The sequence below is a fragment of the Sarcophilus harrisii genome, chromosome 4, assembly GCF_902635505.1.
Source record: "Sarcophilus harrisii chromosome 4, mSarHar1.11, whole genome shotgun sequence".
Taxonomy (NCBI): Eukaryota; Metazoa; Chordata; class Mammalia; order Dasyuromorphia; family Dasyuridae; genus Sarcophilus; species Sarcophilus harrisii.
In genome coordinates this window covers 438,239,978-438,251,503 of record NC_045429.1, presented here as the reverse complement: position 1 = coordinate 438,251,503, position 11,526 = coordinate 438,239,978, and the positions used below count along the sequence as shown (strand labels likewise).

At 44.5% G+C, this 11,526-nt stretch overlaps 1 protein-coding gene across 2 annotated transcripts in view; it reads right to left on the bottom strand.

The window, feature by feature from the left end:
* Positions 1–383: 383 nt before the first annotated feature.
* RPH3AL (rabphilin 3A like (without C2 domains)) overlaps positions 384–11,526 on the bottom strand; it is a 163,495-nt gene continuing 152,352 nt past the window's right edge. For both annotated transcript variants that reach the window (XM_012549845.3, XM_012549847.3), the window contains 3 exons: positions 7,884–7,985; positions 6,701–6,874; positions 384–1,969 (listed from right to left, as the gene is read on the bottom strand). In XM_012549845.3, coding sequence (XP_012405299.1) covers positions 1,935–1,969; positions 6,701–6,874; positions 7,884–7,985 — 311 coding nt within the window. In that variant the 3' untranslated portion in view covers positions 384–1,934. The remainder of the gene's footprint in view (positions 1,970–6,700; positions 6,875–7,883; positions 7,986–11,526) is intronic.

Genomic DNA, 11,526 nt, shown 5'->3' with positions numbered 1-11,526 from the left:
TATTGAAACTTTCTGGGCTTCAGCTTCCTTGTCTACAGAATGAGTCTCCTCAGGTTTCTGGTACTCAAAATCTGAGATCCTATGCTCTATAAACAGGGAGGCGTATGCTCTGAAAACAGGGGCGGGTGATCTTGTTTTTAAAAATATTTTGGTGACCACAATTTAATAGAGTTGAATCTATAGTCCCATTTTACACATTTAAAAATATGATTCTAAGAAAGAGCCCATAGGCTCCCCAGTCTGTCTGCCCAAGAGTCCAGGACACAGAAAAGATGGGGCAGCCTTGATTCAAGCCCAGGGCATCCAGCAGCAGCTGCCACATCTGTCTTGCAACTCGGGGAAATCAACTTTCTCCTTTTAGAGAGACACCAAGTGGCCTGATGCAAATTCTATTTTTTTTATTGTTTTCTTCTTGAAAGATACCTCGTCACAGGGAAACAGCAGGTTTCTGTCCCCAGATCTATTGTTCCAACAAGAGGAGAGCTCAGGTCCCCTGAGACCAGTCCGTAGCTAGGGTGGCAAGCCTCGAACCCGGGGAAATCAGAGGGGACGAGAGGAAACAGACAACGAACTGACATTAATTCAAACAAAGAAGGGGAAAAACACAAACCACCCACCCCCAAAGGCGTCTCGTTGGGGTGGATTTTTCCAAAAGAGTCTGCCAGCCCCTGTGAATCTGGTATTTTCCATGCCAAGCTGAAGCTTCTGAAGAAAATGAACCGATGGCTTCTGGGACCCACGTGTCTTGGCAAGAGAATAAGCCCCAAACTGGCTACTGAGGAGGAGAAATCTCTGCTATTCATTCCTGAGCGCTGTCAGACACCCAATGGTTGTCTTTGACTCTGGCTGAAGTGAGACTAATCAGGAAACCCGAGGCAGGAAAGGGGAGCTGAGGAATTTTAATCAGGCTGACCAAGGATGGGGAGGGAGCTTCAGAGAGAGCTCTCAATGGTGGCCCAGAGAGCAGGGGAGAGGAGGAGTGGGGGAGAGCAGCCTCTGGCAGGGGAGAGGAGGAGTGGGGGAGACAGCCTGGAGCAGGGAGAAGGGGTGGGGGAGAGCAGCCTCTTAAAGAATTTCTCCCTCTGCCTCCGAGTCTCTCTCTGGGTTTCTCTATTTATGTATCTCTTTGTCTCTGTCTGTGAATCTAAGTCTCACCTGGACTCTCCGCTCATTCTTTGGCCCAAGTTCATTAACTTCATCACTAGCGCTCAGATATGTTTTCCTTACCCTAAAGAGGCAGGTGTTGCCCTTGGCCCCCCTCCAAAACCAGTGGGTAGATCCCCCCACTGTTAGTTTGAAAGTCTCTCCATTCTGGGCAGCGACTTTGAGGGCTCATTCAGGGGTAGAAATAGGAGAACTGAATAAAAAAGAATAGAAAGAGACAGAATCTTCAGGCAGTGCTCCCTTCCCAAGTGGGGTAGAGACAGAAGGGTGATGAAGGCAGAACACTAGCTTTACCCCGTTCCTATTAATCCCCCACCCCTGGAGATCCAGCATCAACATCTGGCTGGGAGCCCTTCAGACAAAGGGTGATCCAGGTCCCAGTGTCCAGGAGGAAAGAGGAGGAGGCCAAGGGCGGCTGTCGCTCTCCTCTTCGAGCCATCCATCCTTGAAATCGGCTCACTTTCCCCGGGAGTGGGCAGTAGCTCTCTGAACTGAGTACAGGAATGGCCCAGTTACTGTTATAAAAGGACCACCAGGGTCTGTGGGGGCTGCAGGAAAGGCTGATCCTGTTCCAGCTCAGAGCGAATCCTCAAGGAAGCTTGGTAAACAAAAAGTTCCCAGGGTCTGGAACAGTATGTGAGTGTGAGTGTGTGTGTGTGTGTGTGTGTGTGTGTGTGTGTGTGTGTGTGTGTGTGTTTGTGTGTATTCCACAGGAAAGTCCAGTTTGTGTGAGCCTGTGACAAAAGCCAAGACGGGTTCCTTTGCCTGCATCAGCAACGGGGACTCATCCAGGTGTGCCTCTTGCCTTTGGGAACAAGAAAAAGACCATGAAAAAGTCAATAGGAAAAAAAACTCCAACATTAATCCTGTCCCCTGGCCGGTGGCAGGAGGCAGAAAGTGCCCTTCCTGAACCCGAATTCAAAATCTGGTTTTGCTGCTCAGTCCCAGCCAGCTCATCTGCAGAATGAGGGGAGTTGGATTGGGGCAGAATGGGATAGCGGGCTGGGGGCCCCACTCAGGCTCAGAAAGTCTTGCTTTTCTGCTCCTGCTTCAGGTTTCATCAGTTAGCTTGGTCAGCCTGGGCAAGAAACTTCCCCTGCTCAGTTTCTTCATCTGTAAAATGAAGTGGGTTGGACTTGATGGTCTCAGAGCTGCCTTCCAGCCCTGGCAACCTACAGGGTTGGTCTACGCAGCCTTTGAGGTCATGCCTTCTGGCTTTAGATTCTGTGAGCAAGGACCCTGCCACACTGACTATCCTGGATGCCCCCAGGGTTGGGCTGCACCCCACATGCCAGAATGGGAACAGAATTGTTCTTAGAAGTACCCATCTCCTGCACCGGCTCCTGCTACAGAAATGAACCTGTCAGAGCTTGGGAAGAGTTCTATGAAGGCAAGCAGAGTTCCTTGTTTCTGAAGATGGAGTCTCTGTCTCTGTTTCTGCATCTCAATTTCCCTCTGACTCTCTTTGTTTCTGTGTCTCTGTCTATATCTCTCTCTGCCTCTGTCTTCTGTGTGTCTCTCTGTCTGTTTCTATATCTCTGTCTCTGTCTCTCTTTGACTCCTGCCTCTCTTTGTCTCTTTGTCTAACTCTGTCTGTCTCTGTTTCTGTCTCTCTCTGCCTCTGTCTCTGTGTATCTGTTTCTCTGTGTGTGTGTGTTTCTCTCTCTCTCTCTCTCCCTCTCTCCCTCTCTCCCTCTCTCCCTCCCTCCCTCTCTCGTCTTCAATAAGAAAAGAGAAAAAATGGCCTTTGGATAGAAGGGTTTCTGTTGTCAGACCTTCAGGGCTACGACTGCTTTACAAACCTGCCTGCAGGGAAAAGGGTCCCTTGGGAAATGCCAAGGAAACAGGAGCTCCCCTTGAATTTTCAGATCTTTGACATCAATGACAACAGGAGCCCAGACAGTCACCAGTTAATAGTATCCTCCCAGCCAGTCAAGGTGGCCAACTTTTGAGATGGTTCCATGATCTTTGGGTTAGGGTTCTAGTCCTGTCCAACCACATCCTACTGTTACTTGTGGGACAGGGGGAAAGTCACCTATCTTCTCTGGGCCTCAATTTCTCACTTGTAAAATGAAGCTGTTGGACTAGAGATGGCCACCATGACACTTTCTGCTTCTAAATCTATGCTACCATGACTTGCCATTCTCTTAGATTCTGCACCTCATTTCCCATCTCCTTGCTTTACTCTGGCTGTATCCCATGCCTGGAGTGCACTGCCTTCTCACCTCTTCCTCCTATGGGAAACCTTTCCTGATCCCTCCAGTTGGTTCCTGTTGTATTCCTCTTAAGTAAATGTAATCTTTCTGGGCGTCAACTTTCCCATCTGTAATCAAAGGGTTGGACTGGATGAATTCTGAGATATCTCCTAATTCTAAATTTATGATCCTATGATCAATTAGTTAATTGCAAACATTAATTTTAATTTAATATTAATTAATTGCACTTGTGTACAAGGCACTGTGCTAAGCATTGGGATCAAGGGTTGTCTCTGGCCTTCTTTTGCATCCCTAGTGCTTAGCACAGAACCTGGAATATAGTAGGAGTTTAATAAATGCATTTAATAAAATGAAGCCACTGACAGGAGGTCCCTCTACTCTCATCCTCTCTACTTCGGACCTCTGCTGATCCCCATTCTTTCCTCTTTTCTGGCCTCAGGGACCCTGCTCTTGGAGGTGACAATTTTGCTGGAGGCTCTCAGTCCCTTTCCTCCCAGTACTGGCCAGCTGGGTCCTTAGTGGTCAATGAATATTGTCCCCTCAGGCTTTTAGAGGTAACACTGGAAGCAGGTTTTGGAATTGTATAGTATAGGTATTTGATAAATGCTTCTTCTATTCCACACAAAAGGAAAGGTATTGGGGTACACATAGTAAGCATTTGGTAAGTGCTTCTTATATTACACATAAAAGGAAGATATTGGGGTAATACAGTAAGATTTTGATAACTTCTTATATTCCTCATAAGAGGAAGGTATTGGGGTGCATATAGTAGGCATTTGATAGATGTTTTTAATATTCCTCACAAAAGGAAGGTATTGGGGTGCATACAGTAGGCATTTGGTTGATGTTTCTAATATTCCACATAAAAAGAAAAATATTGGGGGTACATACAGTAGGCATTTGATAAATGCTTCTTATAATCCAAATAAAAGGAAAGGACTAATAGATCCTAAGGTTCCTTATCCCTTTCAATTATAGGACTGCAATTTAAAATGGGAATAAAAATGGCACCTACCTTCCATCATGGGGACCAAATGAGATGATAATTATAAAGTGCTTAGTCTAGTACCCAGCACAGAATAAGTGTTCTATAAATGTTAGCTCTCATTTTTTTGTGAGGATAAAATAAGATAACATATGGGCAGTATGCTGTAATTCGTAAAGCTCCATATGAAGCATAGATCAATAATTATCAACAATTAAATATTATCAGTGGCTAATTAGTAACTAATATGGCAATTGCTGATTAGTCATCAATAATTTTTAATTGTTATCAGGTAGCCAACAATAATACTTAATTAGCTTCATAAAGATATTAAGTGTAGCAAGGACAGTTGCCACAAAAGAATTCCCCCCAAACCTGGAGGGATGCTTCTTTCCCAAGCTCTCTGTGGAGAGTGAGCTCAAACTTGGAGAAGCACAAAGACGTGGATGGCAAAGGGCTGACAGACTTATGGCTCAGTCACTGGGAGCCCTTTTTTTCCCACTGTAGAGTTACAGGGTTTCCGTTAATTACTTGCTTGTCTGTAAGAATTGGAGCCTTTGTAAAGCCCGACTTCTCTCTTCCTTGAAGGGTCTCTTCCTGTAAAGCTGCCTTTCCTTGGGGAGGGGTCTCATTTGTCCTCTGCCTCTCAGTCCCAGCTCTGCTGAATGGGGCCTCCAAATATTCTGATCTTTTCATGTTCATCAGGTTCTAAGCCTCTGGACACTCCTTTCCCGCTTCTTTCAACTTCTAGCTGGACGTATTGTCTCCTACTATCCCAATGTCCTCCACAGCACCATCAGGGGCTTAGAAAAGTCCTCCCTACTAGGCTAGCTTATGATTTTTATACGTTAGCCTAAGAGGATCCATCTGACTTTTTTCTTTTTCTTTGCAGCATCTTCTATCTTTATCCAATGGACCCCTCACCCCTATCCTTTCAAATTTGTTAAGGATTTATTCACACTAAGTTTACTTTTGATTGCTTGGCTGATTAAAGCGAGATGCCTGGACTTTCTGTAATTAATTACAGCCCGTGAATTAAAGCTTAAGCAAGACTCTTTTTGTTGTTGTTGTTGTTTCCCCCAGGTAGAATATAAAACCCTTGAAAGTAGTAATTTGGGGGGGGGGGATGTTATCCCAGAACTTAGCACAATACCTGGCATACAGTAAGTGTCTAATAAATGCTTTTTCCATTCCATGTAAAATGAAAGATTTAAAAATGATGACTCCTAAGTAAGATGACGCCTACTTTTAACCTACAATCAGATCAATCAGACTAATCAACAAGCATTTATTAAGCACCTACTATGATCCACCGTACTGGGAACTAGGGTTATAAATATTTTCTACTCTCAGAGAACTTAGAGACAGTGAATAGTTCACTGGACTTGGAACCAGAAAGACTCATCTTTATGGGTTCAAGTCCAGCCTCAGACACTTACTGGCTGTGTGATCCTGGGCAAATTACCTGAGTGCAAATTGCCTCAGCTTCTCATTTGTCAAATGAATTAAAGAAGACAATGGCAAAGCTTTCCCAAGAAAACCCCAGATGGAGTCACAGTTAGACCAGACTGAAATGACTCCATAACAACAAAAGTAGATAAGGAATAAATTTAGGGCCTCCCAACAGTCTTAAATATGATTTAACCTTAAAACAGCATTAAGGCTGTTGGGACACCCTGTACGAGGAGAACAAAATGCAGACAAATACAATGTGGTTAAATAGAGGGGGTTGGAAGGGAGGGCACTAGCAGCTGGTTGGTTGGTTGCTGTCCTTTGTTCTCGGAGAGGACCAAAATGACATCGATCTATTAGACTCAAATTAGGGTGGGTCCGACTGTGGCTGCAGGGGATCAGGAAAAGCTTCATGTTGACGGTGAAGCTTGAGCCGTGCCTTTAAGGCATGGAGGGATTCTGGCAGGTAGAGCGCTTTCTGAGAGGTAGAGTGCATTCTGGGAGGCAGAGCATATTCCTAGCATGGGCACACAGCCAGTGTAATGGCGCAGTTATGGCAGCTGGCGTGCTGAGCATGGAGAACAGAGGGAAGGCCATTTTGGCTGCAGAATGTGGGAAGGAGAGAGTGGATGACAAGGCTGGAAAGAGAGGCTGGGGCAGGTTGTGAGTGCCCCATTCCTTCCCCGCCTGTTTGAGGCTGGATCAACATGGATTTCGGGGATGATGGGAAATTCTCTGTTGGGAAGCAGTGGACTCTGAGGAAGAGTTGGTGGGAAAGCTCAGCTTCTGAGAAGGCCCTTTATATAAAGAGAGAAGAGGAGGTGAGGACCCTGAGCTGGGTCAGGGAGATGCTCCAAAGGGGAGAGAAACACTTTCCACTTACTGGGAGCCTTGTGAGTGTCGCTGTCGGAAGCGTCCCCCTGCCGGTCTCCCGGGCCACTCTCTGGGCCACTGTGCACTCCCCCAGCCTCGCTGCTGAGGCTGGTCCCACTCTCTGAGGGATGGCTGGGAGGCAGAGCCTGGCCTTGGGCTGCTCTGGGAAGGTCGCTGCTGCCACCTAGAAGAGACCCGACACCAATTACCCCTTCAGAGCTTAACGTGTTCTTCTACCCCCTTCCTGAGATTCCTGTCATCAGGGTCTTGCTGGTTCCATCAGTCAACAAGCATTAACTAAGCACTCACTGTGTGCCAGGAATTGTGCTAAGTACCAGAGATACAAAAAAATGGCGAAATCTTTGCCTTCGTGGAGCTTATTTTCTGACAGGGGAGTCAACTGGCCCACCAAGAAGTACCTATGAGATAAGTTAGCCTAAGAGGGTAGAGACACTAGTATCTGCAGGGAGGGAGTGGCGCAGGAAGTGGGTCCAAACCCTCCACTCTTAAACCTCAGAGGAGAATTGAGCCCATACATAGGAGCCCTTCCTCCTCTTGCATTTTGACCCATGTGGGTCCTGATGAAGCTTCTGTGTCTTCTCCTTTTTTGTTAAATCAAGGGGGATGAGCCAGAAAGCCTCTAAGGTCCAACTCTAGAGTAAGGGTCCCATCTTACCCCCTTTTCTGCACTGCCTCCCTGTAGAAGGGTTATAATGATCAAATGAAGAAACATGTGCATTTTTGAAACTCCAAAGTGCCAAGAAAAATGTCTGCTTAATGTGGTTAAGTCAGGCTCTAGCCCTTTCAACGAAGACCTGGCTGAGTGCCCTGGGAAGGGGGAGGCTACCCTAGGTCCTCTGACTCCAAACAAGGCATTCTTTCCAGGGGGTGATTCCCCATCACTGGAAGTCTTCAAGCGCAGACTGGATGACCCCTTGTCTGGGATATTGCAGAGAGAATCAATAGTCTGGACCAGTTCAGGTTGAATTGGATGGCCTCTGGGGTCCCTTACACTTTGAGCTTTGCCTTCCTACACTGTTCCCGGCCCTGAGTTAATGGTGCATGGATATTCACTGAAGTGTCCCCTAGAGAGTTATGTTCAATTCAAGGATACTCTTCTGTAGTCTGCCCCTCCCAGCCCTGGGGCTTCTCAAAGCTCAGCCTCTTGGCAGGGGCGACCGCCACCTCCTTACCTGATTCTGTTCTGCATTTGCTATCTTTGGAGCTCTTGGCCCCCAACTCTTCCAGGCTGGAAGAGCTCAAGGTTGAGTCACTGTCGCTGTCACTAGAAACCACTAGAAGAGAAAAACACAGGCTGAGAATGTTTATTCTTGTACCCGTTGGCTCACACCGGGCAGGGGACCAGCCTACTCACTGGGCGCCCATCTAAGAAGGAAGGGATTCTGCATGGGGGAAGGGGAAGTAGTTGCTCTTGACATCCCCAGGGGACCGAGCAAGAGGCAAAGATCAGCTCCAATTAGAGGCGAGAGAGATTGTGATCTCGGTGAAGGAAAAACATCCTCAGTGTCAAAGGGATAATAGGCTGGGATGGGTGAGGTGGGGAGAGTGCTGAGGCTGTGTCTCTGGGGACCTTCTGGGAGCAGCCCTGCTTATAAACATTTGTTGATGCCAGTCATTGTGACACTCCATCACATCCTGCCTTATGTGATGCCTTAGTTCCTTTCCTCGCTGTCAGGCCTGTCTCCCCAACTCAATGATACCACTGGATATTTGTAAAAGGCTTACAGGTTACAAAGTGTTCAAGTGACACCATCTCCTTGGATACTCTAAAAACAGGCAGAACGAGGAAGGGGCTAATCAATCAATCAACACCCATTTCCTAGGCACCAGGCATTGAAGGGATACAAAAAAATCAAGAAGCATTTATTAATCACCTCCTGAAACTATGCCCCAAGGCTATTAAACTGGGCAGTCCCTTCGATCCAGCAGTGTTTCTACTGGGCCTAAAGGAGGGAAAGCAATCTACATGTGCAGAAATGTTTGTGGCAGCCCTCTTTGTAGTGGCAAGAAACTGGAAACTGAGCGAATGCCCATCAGTTGGAAAATGGCTGAATAAATTGTGGTATATGGATGTTATGGAATATTATTGTTCTGTAAGAAACGACCAACAGGATGATTTCAGAGACGCCTAGAGAGACTTACAGGAACTGATGCTCAGTGAAGAGAACATTGTACACAACAAGATTATGTGATGATTAAGTCTGATGGTCATGGCTCTCCAACAATGAAATGATTCGGGCTAGTTCCAATGATCTTATGATGAAGAGAGCCATCTACACCCAGAGAGGACTGTGGGGATCACAACATAGTGTTTTCACTCTTTTTGTTGTTGTTTGCTTGCATTTTGTTTTCTTTCTCATTTTTTTCTTTTTGATCTGATTTTTCTTGTGCAGCAAGATATTTGTGGGAATATGTGTAGAAGAATTGCACCATGTTTAACATATATTGGATCACTTGCTGTGTAGGGGAGGGGATGAGGGAAAAGGAGGGAAAAATTAGAACACAGGGTTTTGTAAAAGTGAATTTTGAAAATTATCTATGTATATATTTTGAAAATAAAAAGCTTTAATTAAAAAAATATCTCCTAAGCTTTCAACACTACAGTAAGTACTGAGAATACAGAGGAGACAATAAATAATTTCTGCCCCCGGGAAGCTTAAGTTCCACTGCTATTTGGCCCAAATGTTTAAGAGAGGGGGAAGAACGAGTCCATTGTCTGTTCCATTCGCCCCAAATCTCACTTTGTAACCCTTCATTTTAAGTAAATATTATTATTGATAACTTTTGGTATCCCTGTCCCTAGAAAGACATCTCCTATGAGACTTTTTTGAAAGAAAAAAAGAGAAAAACTCAGCAAAACCATCAAAACTTAGAAAAACACAACCTGATAAGGCATGTCATGTTCTTTACCCACAAACCTCTATCTCTCCAAAGAAGTGGACGTACTCTCTTCTCATATGTCTTTTTTTCGGAGGGGGGCATGTTTGTTCTTTGTCATTTTGTTCCTTTCATCTCTGATGGTTTTGTGACATTCCCTTGCATTCTGAATTTTGCCAAATTAGGAGGCAACTTATCAATTTTCATCCTCAATCTTTTCAGCATATATTCTTACCCCAACCCACCCTAGAGCTGCCCCCTCAGTCATTCCATCTGTGTTGTCAGAAAGAGACCAGGGCTGGAAGGATCTAGTCCAAACACACCAGAAAAGGGACCTTCTCTACTACCCTGCCAGCTTTAATTTTAATAAACCTATGATTTGCTCAATTAGATTTCAAAATACACTAGAAAACAATAATTACAAAAAAACCTGATTGGTACATTCATTCGATTCAACTTATTAATTCACTCATTCAAACAATCTATTATTAAAAGCACCTACTATCCATCAGGTATCCTGCAATTCACTAGTGATAAAAAGGCATAAATGAATCAGTCCCTGACCTCACAGAGATTACATTCTATATACACAGTTAGCTCTTTCTTTGAGAATGTAGATGGAATCTTAGAGAAACTCTGGGTCCTCACCAGGGGTATCAGACCCTGCTGTAAGAACCGTAACTATTAATTTGGGCAGTTGGAGCAAGTGACAGGAAATGTTCCCAAGGCAATGTGAAAAACATCTCAAACCAACTTTTTAGAACAGTCACTCCAGCAAGGGGATGTTGGAATACAATTCCCTGCTGTGAGGAGGCAAAGATCCTGGCAGAAACCACAGGACAAAGGAAGATCATCATGAAGAGGAGAAGGAATAGGGTCAGGGATGGGAGGAACTTAATTAGAGGGGAAGCAGATGTTATGTGGTCCTTTCCTAATTTTTAAAATAATAGCTTTTTGTTTTCAAAATACATGTAAAGATAGTTTTCAACAGTCAGTGTTGCAAAACCTTGTGTTTCATATTTTTTCTCCCTCCCTTCCCCTTTCCCTAATCCAATATAGGTTAAATATGAGCAATTTTTCTATACATATTTCCACATTTATTATGCTGCACAAGAAAAATCAGATTAAAAAGGAAAAGAATGAGAAAGAAAAAAGCAAGCAAATAACAAAAATGTTATTTGTTGTGATTCACATTCAGTCTCCATAGTCCTCCCTCTGTATGGAGATGGCTCTCTTCATCACAAGTCTCTTGGAATCGCCCTGAATCACCTCATTGTTAAAAAGAGCCATATTCATCAGAGTTGATCATCACATAAACTTGTTGTTGCTGGGTACAATGTATTCCTGGTTGTACTTGTTTTGTTCAATACCAGTTCATGTAAATCTTCCCAGGCCTTTCTATAATCAGCTTGTTCATCATTTTTTATAGAACAATAATATTCCATTACTTTCATGTACCACAACTTGTTCAGCCATTTCCCAAGTGATGGGCAGCCACTCATTTTTCCAATTCTTTGCTATCACAAAAAGAGCCACTACAAACATTTTTGCACATGTGGGTCCTTTCCCCTTTTTAATGATCCCTTTGGGACATAGGCCTAATAGTGACACTGATGAATTAAAGGGTTTGCACAGTTTGATAGCCCTTTGGACATAGTTCCAAATTGCTCTCCAGAATGGATGGCTCTGTTCACCGTTCCACCAACAATGTATTAGTGTCCCAGTCCTCCCACATCTCCTTTAACATTTATCATTATCTTTTCCTGTCATCTTAGTCAATCTGAGAGGTAGGTATCTTCCTATTTTAACTAATTATTCTTTCTAACTCCATCCTAGGCTCAGTTGTTTTGATTAACTGAAGAAATACAAGTATAATTGCACCCTCCACATTTCTATGTCCTGAGGAAAAGCTCTGATTGCTCCACCCTAGTTATAGCT